The sequence below is a fragment of the Mauremys reevesii genome, linkage group 5 (assembly GCF_016161935.1).
Source record: "Mauremys reevesii isolate NIE-2019 linkage group 5, ASM1616193v1, whole genome shotgun sequence".
In the NCBI taxonomy this organism is placed as follows: domain Eukaryota; kingdom Metazoa; phylum Chordata; order Testudines; family Geoemydidae; genus Mauremys; species Mauremys reevesii.
This window is the reverse complement of record NC_052627.1, coordinates 27,790,984-27,807,960: the sequence shown is the minus strand read 5'-3', so window position 1 is coordinate 27,807,960 and position 16,977 is coordinate 27,790,984. Positions and strand designations below refer to the sequence as shown.

At 45.7% G+C, this 16,977-nt stretch overlaps 1 protein-coding gene and 1 long non-coding RNA gene across 50 annotated transcripts in view; one reads left to right on the top strand and one right to left on the bottom strand.

The window, feature by feature from the left end:
- ANK2 (ankyrin 2) overlaps positions 1-16,977 on the top strand; it is a 561,730-nt gene that overhangs the window by 503,509 nt on the left and 41,244 nt on the right. For all 49 annotated transcript variants that reach the window (XM_039542463.1, XM_039542469.1, XM_039542508.1 and 46 more), the window contains 4 exons: positions 1,939-2,150; positions 2,610-2,814; positions 4,005-4,101; positions 14,855-15,083. In XM_039542463.1, coding sequence (XP_039398397.1) covers positions 1,939-2,150; positions 2,610-2,814; positions 4,005-4,101; positions 14,855-15,083 — 743 coding nt within the window. The remainder of the gene's footprint in view (positions 1-1,938; positions 2,151-2,609; positions 2,815-4,004; positions 4,102-14,854; positions 15,084-16,977) is intronic.
- On the bottom strand, positions 115-16,040 carry LOC120407121. The gene is made up of 4 exons (XR_005599802.1): positions 15,949-16,040; positions 1,841-2,215; positions 1,337-1,462; positions 115-161 (listed from the first exon to the last, which is right to left on the bottom strand). It is a non-coding gene; the product is annotated as an uncharacterized LOC120407121 (long non-coding RNA).

Below are 16,977 nucleotides of genomic sequence, written 5' to 3'. Positions count from 1 at the left end.
TAAAAGGTTACATAATGTCTCCGCCCATGGTCTCAAGTTAGCAAGTTAACATTTAATAAATACTTTGATAAAATGTTATTAGTATAAAATAGAGATGTTGAATTCTGATTTGGGGTCCATAGGAATGGAGCAACTCCTTTGATTGTCCACCAGGTACATTCCTAGGGGTTAAAGCAAAGAAACAGTGAAAGTATATGGCAATAAAGATTGTCCCCTTTATGTCTTAAGGCAGGAATTGGTCCCTGGGAAGGGAGGTGGAAGGATGCCATATCTTATACTGACATGTGCCAACTTTTCATAAACTCAAGGTTGGATCTGTGGGAAGAATGTTCCCTACAGAAGAGACTGACACAATAGGAACAGGGATTCTTTGTTCAATTTGCAACTCTGAATAAGACACAATTATTTAGTTCTTAGCTCCAACACCTGGCAATTTGCTGACCAGGCCTATTTTAGCAAAAACAAGATTATCTGTTTACCCCAGCTTTCTCTTAGCTAATTACTATTTGCTAGGCCTCTGGTCTCCAGACCAAACTCTGGACTTTGGGTCTGAGAAAGAGCTGGCACAATCCATATACCAGGTTGTTATATAAAATGTACATGGATTTTAACCCTTCATGTGCCATGCGCCTGAGTCCAGAAATTCTTGCATGCAGTGTCTGTTGTACCACATATGTGCAGTAGGTCTCCTCATGCTACCGACCAAGGGTATAAGAGACAGTGTAGGCCAATGCCTCTTCATTCCCTCTTTCTCAGTTCACACTTCTGCTGTGGATGCAGCAATGGTATCTGCAGTACAGCAAGCATCTTGGCTTCCTCACTCCCACCTCCAGTCTGAGCACTGCTTGCCAATAACCCACATATGGAATGCACATAGGAATCAGCACTCAAAGAAAAAATGGAGGTTACTTACTATAACTGGAGGTTCTTTGAGATGTGTGGTCTCTATCTCTGGATTCCACTTCCCACTCTCTGCCCCCTGCTTCGGATCCTGTTGGATTCGCGGCAAGAAGAGGGACTGGAGAGATTTCAGCCTGCGCTGGCTCTTATACCTTCAGTCGTGAGCACGAGGAGACACCTATTGCATATGCGGTGGCCAACGGACACTGCTTGTAAGAATTTCCGGATTCGGGTGCATGGTGTGTATTCATACTCGCATGTGGAATACACACAGGGACCACACATCTCAAAGAACTTCCAGCGACAGTAAGTAACCTCCATATATAAAACTTCTCAATGTTTAACTCCCTTTTCATACATGAATTCCCATGCCCTTTTCTCAATAGTAAACTAAGAGCTTCCTTCACAAATATCTCACTGTGCTGTATTTTATTACCTTTTATGGATGACTGCTTGTCTGGAGGGGCTGAGTAATCACAGATACTATTGTAATAACTCCACAGTGGCACTGACAGTGATCTACGGCAGGGAGAGGGGCTTTGTGCTGGAGTCGAAGACATACCTGAAGGATGAATTTTAGTTTTTAGAAAGCTTGCTTAGTTCTTGATTCAATGTGATACTTGAGCATGTGCCTAACTAACTAAGCATGTTAGTAATACTATAGAACTGAATGGGACTGCCTGTGTGCTTAAAGTCAGGCACATACTTAAGTAACACACTGATTGGAGCTTTGTGCTGTTGATGTTCTCCTTGCTCCTTGGCCTGCAAGTAGGTACATAGTGTAAAGATCAGCTCTAACCAAAGTTCTTGATTTATATGTCCCCCCGCATTCTGAATTAGGTGTTTTGGGCTATCTCTAATCCCCCCACCCACCCACACACACCAATTCTGGCTTTTACTGCTTTTGATTTAAATTTCAAAGGTCTTTAAAGCTTTTCACCGTTAATTGCTAAGTATGTAGAGCTTTCCTTGTTTGGAAATTGCTGTGTTGTCTCTCTGAAATTCTTGTTGTGTGAATGTGGCTCGTTTTTCACTCAGTACTTGACACTCCGGAGGAGCTTGAGAAGAAGCGTATCTGCCGTATCATCACCAGGGATTTCCCACAGTATTTTGCAGTGGTGTCCCGGATCAAACAGGACAGCAACCTCATTGGACCTGAGGGAGGTGTGCTTAGCAGCACTGTGGTACCACAAGTGCAGGCAGTCTTTCCAGAGGGAGCGCTAACCAAGCGAATTCGTGTCGGCCTCCAGGTACAGAGAAGCAGTGACGAGGCTTATTACACCTTCCTCATTGGCTTTTCATTTGAGCCATGACCCTGGTAAAACAATACATTTTCTAAATTGCATAATCAGCAGACAGCTGAACAATTACAGCAGCTCACCATTTGCCCATTGCTATCTAAAATGCTCCTACAGCAAAATAAAAATTGTGGGAGAGAGAGTCAGGTCTAGAAGCTAGAGCAAGGGAGTGAGAGTCAGATTTCTTGAGTTTCATTCATGACTCTGTCACTGACTGGCTGTAGGATATTGGGCAAGTCACTTAACCTCTCTGTGCCATGATGGTAATACTAACATAGCTCACAAAGGAGTTGTGGGATTTAATTATGACTTGCTATATAACACTGGCAGGGATCAGATACATTCATTTACATCTTCATTAAGCTACATTTCCATATTGTTTATTCATTTTTGTCTTGTTACTTCGGAAAGGCCCAACCTATGCACAATGAACTTATAAGGAAGATTTTAGGGAACAAGGCAACCTTCAGCCCTATAGTCACCCTGGAGCCAAGAAGGAGGAAATTCCACAAGCCAATCACAATGACTATTCCTGTCCCCAAAGCCTCCAGTGATGGGATGATGAATGGTTATGGGGGAGAAACACCCACTTTAAGATTACTATGCAGCATAACAGGTAGGCTTAGTGCACCAGAGTTTTGTGTGTGATGCAGAATCTTGAGATCACAAAGTGTTGTTCAAATGTATTAAAAAGATTACATTGACATAAATCTCTGTAAAATCTTTGCTGGGCTCTGTGTATGAGAAATAAACTGCATTCATTCCACTGGAGTGGAATTGATGTTTCACCACTTGGGAGAACAACAGCAATATTGTATATTTTTCTCCATGCTGTATAGTCCCATGCTTTTCACTTCTTAGCATTTTCTTCACTGGTTCTGTTTATGGAGCACCATGTTCTGGTCAATGATGTCCAAACATTCATGACACATAAGAAAACACAATCAATGTCCCAAAGAGTTTAGGGCCAAATTTGGAACCCCTGGTTCTCTTTGGTAAGCTAGTCCCATTGAAATCAGTTATGAGTAACTGTTCATTAATATGAGTGAGGGATTCACAATCTGGCATTTACAATATAATACAAACAGAGTTTTTCTATAAATGTGCAAAATATTCTTCTGCAGAATTAATTCTGCTGAAATAAATAGCAAAACTTGAACTTGAGTCTAATCAGAATAATTGGGAAAGGAAGTTCTATATATTAGAAATCACAAATTTATTATTATAATTTCTTCCTCCCAAGTACAACTTCAGCAGAGTTGTTACTGGGATAATTTCTCTCTATATGGGAAAAGAATCTGGAATGGGCAGAAGTTATGTTTGGTCTCCTTCTTAGCATATGCGAGACATGCCTGAGGTGGCACGTGATCAGGATTCATTACTGAATTTGGTCTGCTGGTTAGATCACAGGAAGTGTGACGTGAATGCTGATCCATGCCCCCATTACATTTAATTATGACATACAGAAAATTTTAGCCTCATCTTTTTGCTTTTCTGTGTCAGAAGTTTGCATTTAGCTGTAAGTCCCAAACCGTTTCAGATGCAGTTTGAAAAGATTGTTTCCAGAGCTGTGCTTCAGCACTCATTGTTTGAGAAAATGCTTATTGGTTTATTTGGGCAAAGTCTCTTCTTGGCTAAATCCATGTGATCCTGTTAACATCAGCGAAGTAACATCAGGTGTAACTGAAGGCAAAACTGGACCTACTGTTTACAATATGAAACATGCTACAAATTGCCTATAAAAAAGAGGGCTGGGATTTTGCTTGTTTTTAAATTATTATTATTTTTATTTGTTTGTTCTTTCAGGTGGAACTACCCCTGCTCAATGGGAAGATATTACAGGAACAACACCATTAACGTTTGTCAATGAATGTGTTTCCTTCACAACAAACGTGTCTGCCAGGTACACACACAGCAAAACATCTCTGTTAAAATGAACCCTTTAAATCTGGTCCTTTTTTCTTCCATGCATTTCTCACTTATATCTAACCTCTTTTTGGAAGGGGTTTAGTTTAGTTTAGTTTAACCATTATCTTCTGTATAGTAGAATAAGTTGATTATTTTAAACTGTTTAATGGCATACGATAGCCACAGTTGAGCAAGGTACTTAAGCACGTGTAACTTTAGGCATGTGAGTATTCCCATTGAAGTCAATAAGACTACTCAAATGTTTAAAAGTATGGACACTCTTAAGAACATTTCTATAGCATGAATGATTAGACCCAGAGTGCATCCATCCAACTGGGATGTGAGAGGAGATTTTCTAATTGACCTAACTGCATTCCTATGATCTTTTATGCCTGAAGGTGTTTTTTACAGACATACAGTGGTATTTTCAGTGTTGACTTTACTTTGCACTCACCGAATTAAATGGGAATTTTATTGTCAATTTCAGTGGGTGCAAAGTTTCAGTATCAATGACCCCTTTGAAAACCCCACCATGGCTTTGCCTGGTAGGTCCTCCTCTACTGGGCAGCCAAAAGTCCTTTGTTTAAACAGTTAATTGAAGAGTCATCCAGGGAAAACCCACCAGGGGAAAGAGGTTACTTCTGTACTTGGTTTACAATTTATAAAAGATTATGTTACTTCCAGCAGTCTCCAAAGAATCAGAAATCGGAGCAGGAGAACTGGTATAATGAAGTGGAAGTGGTCCTGTATGTAAATCACAACATGAGGCACACTCTACAAACTGAGGGAAGCTTACATGAAAACAAACAGCAGTAACACATCCTTCCATTTGCAAACAAAGCAATTGCACACCAAGTCATTCTAAATTAATTCAGCTAAAGTATCTGCCTATCTTCAGATTTTGCTGCATTGCAGATACAACAGAGACATGATTTTAGCAGCTGTTCAGTGTCACTGAAGTGAAATACTTTCCTGATCAATTTAAGCTACTGTCCTTCTGAGTAACTATAAACAGAATCTTCAAAAGAATCTATATTAGATTTGATTGGCTTTTTTATTAACATATGGTGTTTATTATTATATGTTATTTATATTACAGTGACACTGAATCAAAATCTGGTAGGCCCAGCAGTGGACCATTTTTTATAGTGAGGGTGTTACCCCTTCCTCCTCCCCCCCCCCCCCCGAGTTGAGGCCAGCAGCTGGGACCTGAGCATGGGGCCAGCAGCCAGGAGCCCGAGGCTGCTGCAGCACACCCCCTGCATCCCTAGTTCCCGCACCTATGAGGCCCAGACACACATCTGGGAAGATACAGTCCCTGCTCTGAAGAGTTTTTAATCTATGGGCCCAGTCCTTCAAATTCTTGCACATGTGAGTAACTTCACTCATGCAACTTGTCCCATCAGGTTCAACAGAAATATTTGTATGAATGGAGCTACTTGTGTGTGTATATCATTGCAGGATCAGAAGCTATTAACATGAAGTGTCAGGTTCTCACCCCTGCTCAGGGTACTTTGCACCACTCCAGCAGTGCAAAGCAGTTCTAGGCCGAATCAACAGGCTTCCTGGGGATTCCCTTGGTGTGGCAAAATTACCAAGTGAGTTAGGGTCGGCATAACCAGTTCTATGCCACCCTTGTTTGCATCCCCCAGCATAAAGGCATATATAGGACATGGCAACAGAAAGGGAGCCACAAAATGTCTGCTTTTCACCAGCCGGGGGCCATTGAGAGCTCTCAGGATCTAACACCCTTTCTGCTGAAGCAGTGTTAAAATTGGTGGATGATATAGACAAACGTTTTGTAGCCAGACAAAATATTCCTACTATTTTAATTAAATGAATCTACTGACAAGCAAGTCTAATCAAAGCAATGATAAAATTGGGTCAAGCTTCTGGAGCCGTGTCTAGACAAGGGCTCTGGTGGTAGAACTGGTGAGACATTTCCCCAGTGTAGACAGAGTTCCATTTGCAGTAAATGCCAGCAGTGAAAGCTTTAAAAAGATATGCTCAGTCTCAAACAAATGGGGAATAAACACTTTTCACTAGAGACCACAAGAGAGACCTCTTCAGCTGCATGTTGTGTCTCAACAGCTGTATGCAGCATTAGTTACGCTAAAGACTTACATTAAAGACTTCATTCAATAGTCAGCATTGCAGATTAGACACTGTATTTGAGAGATCCAAGTCTAGCGCTGCACAAGGGTTATGGCATCAACAGCAAGCCCAGATGTGGAAGTGGTTAGTGTGTGAACGATGAGTCACAATTGTTTGACCTATAGGCCTTCTACAACAGGGGCTTTCGATCTTTTTTTCTGGTGACCCAGCTGAAGAAAATTGTTGATGCCTGTGACCCAACAGAGCTGGGGATGCGGGGTTTGGTGGGGGGGGGGCACAGGGCTGGGGTAGAGGGTTGGGGTGCGAGGGTGAGGGCTGCTGGTTGGGACTGGGAATGAGGGGTTCAGGGTATGGGAGGGGGCTCTGGGCGGGGGCAGAGGGTTGGGATGCAAGAGGGGGCCAGGGTTCTGGGCTGGGAGTGCAGGCTCTGGGGTGGGTTGGGGATGAGGGGTTTGGGGTACAGGAGGGAGCTCGGGTTTTGGGGGGGCTCAGGTGGAGGGTTAGGGTGTGGAAGGGGGTCAGGGCTCTGGGCAAAGGATGCAGCCTCTGGGATAGGGCTGGGGATGAGGGGTTTGGGGTGCAGGAAGGGGCTCTGGGTTTGGAGGGGCTCAGGACTGGGGCAGGATATTGGAGCGCAGGGTTGGGGTGCAGGCTTACCTCAGGCGGCTCCCGGTCAGCAGGGGTCCTGGCACTGCAGCCAGCAGCAGGTCTGGCTCCTAGGCAGAGGCACGCAAGTGGCTCTGCACAGCTCTTGCCCGCAAGCACAGCCCCCCACAGTTTGAAACCCACTGTTCTAAAAGATCCACCTGCTCCCTTTTCACTCAGCAGGATATTTAAACCTGTGCCCAAAGGAAAGCACATGAAGTCAGTGAGCAGGACTGCATGTGCTTTAAAGTCAGCCACAGGCATATGTACCTTTCTGAATTGAGGCCTTAAAGTGGTTTTACAAGAATCACACTCCCATTCACAGGATTAAGTCCTTCCAGACAGTGTTTGGGAAATTGGTACATTTATCTAGAATACTGAAGAAGTTGATTGCAATCTTGGCCAATTTCCATTCCATCAGACACAAATTTAGTCTCAGCTGTACTTTTTGTCTGCTGTATATGGAATCAAATTTTAAAATGTTCCTCTGTTTGAGCACTGTGGAGGCTTCTCAAGGTAGGATTTGCCTCCCTGGTTTGAGTCAGATACAGTACAATCTTTCCCCGCTTCTGTAAATTAAGGACCCTGGAGTATCAGATTTGCTTCCTCGTGTTCAGATGTCATCAATTTCCACTGTTTAATCAATGAACATGTTCAGTGTTGTAAAGAAAGGCACAGAATGAATATCCATTATTGTTCATCCTAAATTGAATAAGACCAGAGTAATCACGTTTCAAATTGCATGGTTTGTGGGAGGTTGTGCCATGTGATCTACAGTAAGTAATAAGACCCCTGTAGATTATATCAACTCTGAGTCTTTGACCCTTCATAAATTCCTCTTCCTTCCTACAGGTGTCAAACTCAACCATGTTTTCCACCCACTCATCAAATTTTATTTAAATTTAATGCCATCAGCTCCAGGGATAAACTAGATGAAAATAACAGCTTTTATTCCTGTCATCTGAAAATATATAACAGGGCATTTATGCTGCTTCAGCTCAGAACTGTACAAGATAGGATTTCAGTGCCTTTATTACACAAAGAGCACTCTGTTTGTCTCAACAAAGTGTATGGCAGTTGTAATAAAAAATGGTAATGTTTCATGTTCTTGCATTTTGAGAGGGGGTAATGTTGCTGTCTAGTGACTAGCCAGAAGAGGTGGGGTAAAGTAGTTGCTACCAGTATGAGTACGGGGAGTTTTCCTTCAGTTCAACTGGTAGAGCCCTGTTTCTGGAGCTATAGTTCTAGTCCTGGTTTCCGAGGTGTGTATGCAATGTATTGTGACAGACCCAGACCAGTGTGGTACAGGAGTCTGGTAGAGGGCAAATATACTGGTCACTGGATGAGTAGTTTTCTGTTCCCTGAGTGACCAGAGCAGGGGCAGCACTAGAGTAATCAGGAACCTGCTAGAACCAATTAAGGCAGACAGGCTGATTAGATCACCTGCAGCCAATCAAGGCAGGCTAATCAGGGCACCTGGGTTTAAAAAGGAGCTCGCTCCAGTCAGGCGGGGAGGAGCCAGAGGAGAGGAATTTCATGTGAGGAGCTGGGAGCAAGAGGCACAAGGAGCTGAGAGTGAGAGGCTGTGCTGCTGGAGGACTAAGGAGTACAAGCGTTATCAGATACCAGGAGGAAGGTCCTGTGGTGAGGATAAAGAAGGTGTTTGGAGGAGGCCATGGGGAAGTAGCCCAGGGAGTTGTAGCTGTCATGCAGCTGTTACAAGAGACACTATAGACAGCTGCAATCCACAGGGCCCTGGGCTGGAACCCAGAGTAGAGGGCGGGCCTGGGTTCCCCCCAAATCTCCCAACTCCTGATCAGACACAGGAGGAGTTGATCCAGACTGTGGGGAAGATCACTGAGGTGAGCAAATCTGCCAATAAGCGCAGGACCCACCAAGGTAGAGGAGGAACTTTGTCACAACTGGTGTTAGAGGTGGGATTTGATGTGCACAGCGTGGCAGAAGGAGGGTGATTTAACAAACAAACAAACAAAAAAGGCTGAGGGTTTATTTTTTTTCACCACAATGGATGACTTAGTACGGGCATTGATACAAGCTACGGCAGCCCAGCAGGAGGCTACCCGTGTCCTGGCAGCTGCCCAACCGGAGGCAGTGTGGCTGCAGCAAGAGACTAATCACCTGCTGATGGACCAGGCTTCTCAAGACCAGGCTATGTTACGGGAACTGGTAAACCAGGTAAAGACCCTTACAGAGCTGAACCGCAGCCATGATGGGACAAAGATCATACGGGCCAGCCATTGGCTGCAGAAAATGACGCGGGAGGATGATGTAGAGGCATACCTTCTGGCCTTTGAGAGGACAGCCCTACGGGAGGCCTGGCCTCGAGATCAGTGGTCTGGCATCCTTGCCCCATTCCTGTGTGGGGAAGCCCAGAAGGCCTACTATGATCTTCCTGAAGAGGCTGCAGCAGACTACTCGCAGCTGAAAGCAGAGATCCTGGCCAGATCTTGGGTAATGACCGCAGTGCGGGCCCAGCGGTATCACGAGTGGAGGTACCAGGAAAACAAAACCCCACGGTCCCAATTGTATGACCTCATCCATCTCGCATGAAAGTGGTTGCTAACGGAGTCCCGGAGTCCGGAAGAGATACTAGAGGTTCTGGTCATCGACCGATACATGAGGGGACTACTGCCAGACCTTCGTGCCTGGGTAAGCCAGAACGAACCCTCCACCTATGATGAGGTTGTTGCACTGGTAGAGAGGCGAAGGACGGCGAGGGAGCTGACCCAACCAGTTAAGGAAGAGGCACCCTGGGTTAAACTAGCAGCACCAAGACCTAGAGCTCGGGTGACTGGGCCACCAGGAGGGCCCAGGTGGAAAAAGAGAGGGGCTGAAGGCCCACCAGAGGCCACAAAGAGTCAGAACACGGAGGGAGAAGAGGATCATGATTTAGATTGCCCAAACCAAGAGACTGGGGAATGCCTAGGGCTCCATACAGATGTTATGCCTGCGGGGAGTGGGGACATATAGCTGCACAGTGTCCCAATGCTGAGGAGCCAATGCAGTGTAACCTGGGGAACTGGGCAGACCCATGCTCCCTAATCCACCTTGTGGGGGGTCTCACTAACCCCACATTTGTACACCAGACCAGTAAAGCTAAATGGGGTAGAGACCACGGCACTGGTTGATTCGGGGAGTGCTATCACGCTTGTCTCGGGGAAGCTCATGAAGTGTAGTCAGCTGCTGTGGGCTAAGTGTACAGGGATAACATGTGTCCATGGGACAGTTGGTTATTACCCCACCATCCCAGTAAAACTCGAGATTCAGGGGAACACTACTGAGGTAGCAGCAGGTGTAGTCCCTAAACTCCCATACCCGGTGCTCATAGGGAGGGACTTCCCGGGGTTTGGAAACTTACTCCCAGTAGGAGGATTGGCGGAAAAGGGGAACCCTGAAGTTAGTGAGGCTTCCACAGTAGACTGTCAACCCCCAGTCTTCTCTGAAATATCCCCAGATTTATTTTCCATTCCCAGACAGGGTAGAAAGTCAAAAAGGGAAAGGAGGGCAGCTAAGGCCTTGGGAACCCGAATACTGACTCAAAGCCAGAGGGTCGCTCTCGTAGGTAAGCGGACCCGAGCAGCTGAAAAGGAGGCCACCCAGGAGGGAGAAGCACCCGAGTCTGACCCCCACCCTAATGCTTCTGAACCAGTAGAGGCAACAGAGACTGGACCCCTAGATCTTGGGCAGATTAGCCCCGGGAGAGGAAATTTTGGAAGGGACCAGGCTGAAGACCCAAGGTACGACAACATTAGGAAGGAGGTGACTGAAATAGATGGGGTCCCCGTGGAAGGGAAAACCCAGGGACTAGGACCCTACTTCATAATGAAGAAGAATCTCTTATACCGGGTTGCACCAGTACAGGGGCAGAAGGTTCAGCAGATCCTAGTACCTCAAAAACACCAGAACGCTGTATTAAGTCTTGCTCATATTCATCTTTTTGGGGGGCATTTGGGGGTAGAGAAGACCCTGGCACGAGTCCTACGACGGTTCTTCTGGCCCGGAGTACATGAAGAAGTGTGGAGGTACTGTGCGTCGTGCCCGGAGTGTCAGCTGCACAGTTCCCGTCCCCACCTGAGGGCACCTTTAGTACCCCTTTCCATCATAGAAGTCCCCTTTGAGCGAATAGCCATGGACCTAGTGGGACCCCTGGAGAAGACGGCTCGGGGCCACCAATATATACTTCTTGTTTTGGACTATGCTACTCGCTACCCAGAAGCCGTCCCCTTGCGGAACACAGCCTCCAAAACGATAGCCAAAGAGCTGGTGGGGATCTTTGCCCGAGTGGGGCTACCAAAGGAGATATTAACAGACCAAGGAACCCCATTTATGTCAAAGCTAATGAAGGACCTCTGTACACTGCTCCATATACATACCCTGAGAACTTCAGTCTACCATCCGCAGACTGATGGGTTGGTAGAAAGGTTTAACCGAACCCTCAAGGCTATGATACGGAAGGTGGTAAGTCGGGATGGGAAAGATTGGGACACCCTACTACCCTATCTTATGTTCGCTATCCGGGAGGTACCTCAGGCCTCAACTGGGTTTTCCACCTTCGAGTTATTATATGGGCGTCACCCCCGTGGCATACTAGATATCACCAAAGAGATCTGGGAAGAGGAACCCAATGAGGGGAGAAATATAACAGTCCATGTAATACAGATGCGAGACCGGATAGCCCGGGTCACCCCTATTGTACGGGAACATTTGGAAAAGGCACAGGAGGCCCAGAGAACCCATTACAATCGCCAGGCAAAAGTCTGACAGTTCCAACCAGGGGATCGGGTGATGGTGTTGGTACCCACGGCAGAAAGCAAGCTTCTGGCCCAATGGCAGGGACCCTATGAGGTGGTTGAACCCGTGGGGGAAGTAACCTACAAGGTGCGGCAGCCAGGACGCCGAAAACAAGAACAGATTTATCACATCAACCTTCTGAAACCCTGGCATGCACAAGAGGCATGCATAACTGTCCAAAAAGACCTAACCCAGGAAAACAAGCCTTCCAAACAGGTGAGAGTGTCTCCCGATTTAACACCAGACCAGAAGAATTAGGTGTCTGAGATGATCTTCCGGAACCAAGATGTGTTCTCGACAAAATCGGGTCGAACAACCGAGACATATCACCACATCGTCATGAACCCTGGGGCTAGAATAACAATGAGGCCCTATTGGGTGCCAGCGGCCAAAAGGGAGGAAATAAAAGCAGAAGTAAAAAAAAAATGCTGGAGTTGGGGATCATCGAAGAATCCCACAGTCAGTGGTCCAGCCCAATCGTGCTGGTGCCCAAACCTGATGGCACCACAAGGTTTTGCAACGACTTCCAGCAACTAAACAAAGTATCCCAGTTTGACGCATACCCCATACCTCGCATAGATGATCTAGTGGACTGTCTGGGTAATGCCCGGTACTTGACTACCCTAGACTTGACAAAGGGGTACTGGCAGATTCCCCTTGCAGAAGACGCAAAGGAAAAGACTGCGTTCTCTACACCAGAGGGTCTTTTTCAATATACTGTCCTCCCTTTTGGACTACATGGGGCCCCAGCTACTTTCCAGCGCCTCATGGACAAGCTATTACGCCCGCATAACAGTTATGCTGCTGCCTACTTGGACGATGTGGCCATTCATACCCCAGACTGGGAAACCCACCTAGAGAAGGTGGAGGCAGTCCTTGATACCTTCAGGCGAGCTGGCCTTACAGCAAACCCTGCCAAGTCCGCTGTAGGGTTTACAGAGGCCAAATATCTTGGCTACATTGTGGGAAAAGGTCTGGTAAACCCCCAAGTGAACAAGTTGGAGGCCATCCAAAATTGGCCCCGACCACGTCGCAAGAAACAAGTCGGGGCATTCCTAGGTGTAGTGGGGTATTACCGACGATTTATCCCCCACTTTGCCACAAGGGCAAGCCCCCTGACAGACCTAGTGAAAGCCCGTGGACCTGATCTGGTGAGATGGTCTGATGCAGCAGAGGAAGCATTCACAAACCTACGGACTGCCCTCTGCACTAACCCTGTACTGATAGTCCCTGATTTCACCAAGGAATTTATCCTGCAGACAGATGCATCAGAAGTAGGCTTGGGGGCCGTTCTATCACAGATGGTCGGTGAGGAGGAACACCCAATTCTCTACCTCAGTAGGAAACTCCTTCCAAGGGAACAAAAATATGCAGTGGTGGAGAGAGAGTGCCTCGCCGTAAAATGGGCCATGAAAGCATTGTGCTACTATTTGCTCGGGTGCAGATTTGTCCTCGTGACCGACCATGCCCCTCTTCAATGGATGCAGCAGAACAAGGAGAAGAACACAAGGGTGACCAGGTGGTTCTTATCCCTCCGACCTTTCCAGTTCCGTATGGAACACAGAGCAGGGAGCCGTCACGGCAATGCCGATGGCTTGTCACATGTGCACTGTCTGGCTTCCCAAGTTGCTCAACCCCTTGGTGTTGAGCAGGGGGGAGGGATATGTGACAGACCCAGACCAGTGTGGTACAGGAGTCTGGTAGAGGGCAAATATACTGGTCACTGGATGAGTAGTTTTCTGTTCCCTGAGTGACCAAAGCAGGGGCTGCACTAGAGTAATCAGGAACCTGCTAGAGCCAATTAAGGCAGACAGGCTGATTAGATCACCTGCAGCCAATCAAGGCAGGCTAATCAGGGCACCTGGGTTTAAAAAGGAGCTCGCTCCAGTCAGGTGGGGAGGAGCCAGAGGAGAGGAAGTGCGTGTGAGGAGCTGGGAGCAAGAGGCACAAGGAGCTGAGAGTGAGAGGGTGTGCTGCTGGAGGACTGAGGAGTACAAGCGTTATCAGACACCAGGAGGAAGGTCCTGTGGTGAGGATAAAGAAGGTGTTTGGAGGAGGCCATGGGGAAGTAGCCCAGGGAGTTGTAGCTGTCATGCAGCTGTTACAAGAGGCACTATAGACAGCTGCAGTCCACAGGACCCAGAGTAGAGGGCGGGTCCGGGTTCCCCCCAAACCTCCCAACTCCTGATCAGACACAGGAGGAGTTGATCCAGACTGTGGGGAAGATCACTGAGGTGAGCAAATCTGCCAATAAGCGCAGGACCCACCAAGGTAGAGGAGGAACTTTGTCACAGTATATAGTGATCTTTGTCTATTGTCTGCGATACATGGGTCTGTTGCAACATTACATGAATGAAAGTTGCTTTGTGAGTAATAGTGAGGAATGTTTTCAATGAATTCTGCTGGAGGAAAGTGTTAGAAGCTGGTATTCTCTTGTAAGCAGTTTACAGTAAGTGGTTGTTAAATAACTGAAGCCAGATAAACAATGGCCTCTCATTGATTTAATCAGTTTATAGGGAGGCATATTATCCAAGAGACTATGTCAGGCAGTATGGGCCTGTATCATTGTGTAAAACCCAGATTATACCTGAGGTTCCATGCTTTCATTTCTTGCTCAGGTAAGACTGCCTGGCCACAGTGCTAGAGTTGGTTAGTATTGGGGGATGTTCACTAGGAAAAGCATTTCCTTTCATGCCCTATCAGCAGATACTAGGTTCTGTTCACTGCTGTATAATGCAATTTCCCGTATCTAGTTGACATGGAGATTAGTAGGGCGTGTTTTGGTTTACTGCTAAGCCTTAATGACAACAGGTTAAGTGACCAGGTCTTTAATTCAGCAGGTTACTGTTAAAGCTCCTTACCCTGCAAAGACTTCCACATATACTTCACCCAAACTTTAAATCGTTGCTGGATTAGGATCTATATCATTTTTTTAAATTTCCTTTTACCAAGAAAAAATGCATTATGGGTTGCCTGACCCTCATCTCCCCAAATTGATGAGTTTTAAATTTCTATTTTTTTTTCTGATTTTTTTCATGAATAACTGTGGTTGTGTTACTTGATGTCAGAGGGCAATGGTACCAGGACAGTGTCTACACTACCAGTATGGAGATTTGCATTGCTTACATCTTGCTAGATGGCCAATTCCAATAACTGCTCTTTATGTTCCTTCACAGGTTTTGGCTGGTAGACTGTCGGCAGATACAGGAATCTGTTACTTTTGCCTCCCAAGTGTACAGAGAGATTATCTGTGTGCCCTACATGGCCAAATTTGTTGTGTTTGCCAAATCACATGATCCCATAGAAGCTCGATTAAGGTGCTTCTGCATGACAGATGACAAGGTGGATAAAACGCTAGAACAACAAGAAAACTTTGCAGAAGTTGCCAGAAGCAGGGATGTAGAGGTACAATACAAGATAATATAGTATCATTTTCTTTGTCTTCATTCACAATGTCTTGCCCCATCTATTTCTAAAATCACAAATTCTGCCTCCTATATCAGACAGTATGCAGAAATTAGTAATGGAACTATGTATACATTTAAGAAATATTTTGTAATTGGATTAAAAATCAAGCTTACATCCTCCAAACCAAAGAATGTGGTGGTATATTTTTGTGTGTGGAAATGTATACTGGCCTTTTGTGTCTGCTTTTCTGTTCATAAAAACAGCAATTGCAGAAAACTCTTTTTATACCTTCAAGTCGTATGCATAGTTTACATATCGAGTTGGTTATGTTTTGTAAGCAGAATACTGTGATCTCAGAGCAAGGTATAAGATAATTCAAAACAAGCACCGAATTTCAGGCCAGCTCTGACTTCATATGAAACTCTCGTTTCATACCAATGGGAGCTAAGATAGGCCATCAATGAGTACTATGGAAAATCCCAGCTGTAAGGTTTAGATTAAAAGAAAGGATTGGGACTGTGATGGAATGAGTGGCCTGCAGATGCTTCATTTTGGAGGCTCAGAGTTCCCAGTTCTAGGGTAAAATTTTCAAAAACATCTAAGTGACTTTGGGAGCCTAGATTCCATAAGTCTTATTGACATTCAATGAGACTCAGGCTCCTAAGTCTCTTTTGAGGCGTTTTTGAAAAATTTATCTCTAAACTCCTTCCGTTACTCTCCAGCCCAATAGGGTTAGAGAGTATTATATAGGTGGCATTCTCTATCAAATCCAGGGGAGGGGAGTCCTCAGGATACTGTGATGATCACTCTTATTGTCTAATTTCACTGCAAAACAGCAATATGGAAGGGTAATGGTTCCTACCTTATCAAGGAACTCTGCTGTGGTGTACAAACAATGCTGAAGGGAACAGGAATTCTGCTGAAAGGCTGGCTTTGTTTCTTGTCAAGCAGGAGTAATTGTCAAGCTAGTTTTGGGGGCAGGAGGAAAGATTATAGTGAGAGGGCCATTTCCTGTGGCCCTTAGTGAGGCAAAACTGTCACTGAAGTTGGTAGGAATGTTGGCTGATTAAGGACCTCAGAATTTGGTACACAAAAACAGAGAAATTAGGTCACTGGGCAGCTACAGTTGAGGGAGATCACCCCAAGGGAGGGTATAGCAGTATTGCTGCCACACCGATTCACACACCTTACAATTTTGTCAGAGGAAGGAGCAGTTTTAAACCCACCTACGCTCTGTAGGAACCTGTCTGTGGAATCTACCTGGAAGATGTTATAAATCAATGCATCTACCAGCCTGCCTCACCCACTTCCTCCCAGCCCAGGGCTGCTCACTTTGTAGCCTGTGTTTTTGACTCCAAGACCCTCAGTGGAATGGCAGGGTGGAGGCAGCTGTGCACTGGCAGTGGACATGGGGGCTGCAAGCTTTGTTCAACACTAAGAAGAGCGCACAGTGACCATTTCTGTGGTGGTCACAGGGGAGTGATTTAATTTTAATTAGCTTTGTGATGTAACCTGTCAAGACAAAATCTTAAATTCCTTGTTATTCAGATAATCTCCCACTGACTCCTTTAGAAGTTTGCCTGAGGAAGGAACTTGAAAAAGCCGAGTAACCACCTCAGGATTCATCCTTTTGCACTTATTAGTTATATTTTTGATGTTTAAATGATTTAAGCTTTGTAAGGCACATTGAAAGTTATAGAGGATGGGCTCTGGAGATTTTCAAAGGCTCTAAGAGCAGTTAGGTGCCCACCTGCCAGTTTCCACCAAATACCTATTAATAATCGAAAAGATCGTCAGCACCTTGACAGAGTAGTTGGAGTTGGTCAGCTTGTTTGCTGTTGACATGAGTGAGAAAAGCCGGGCTCGTCCACCAGGAGCAAGAAGTTAAATT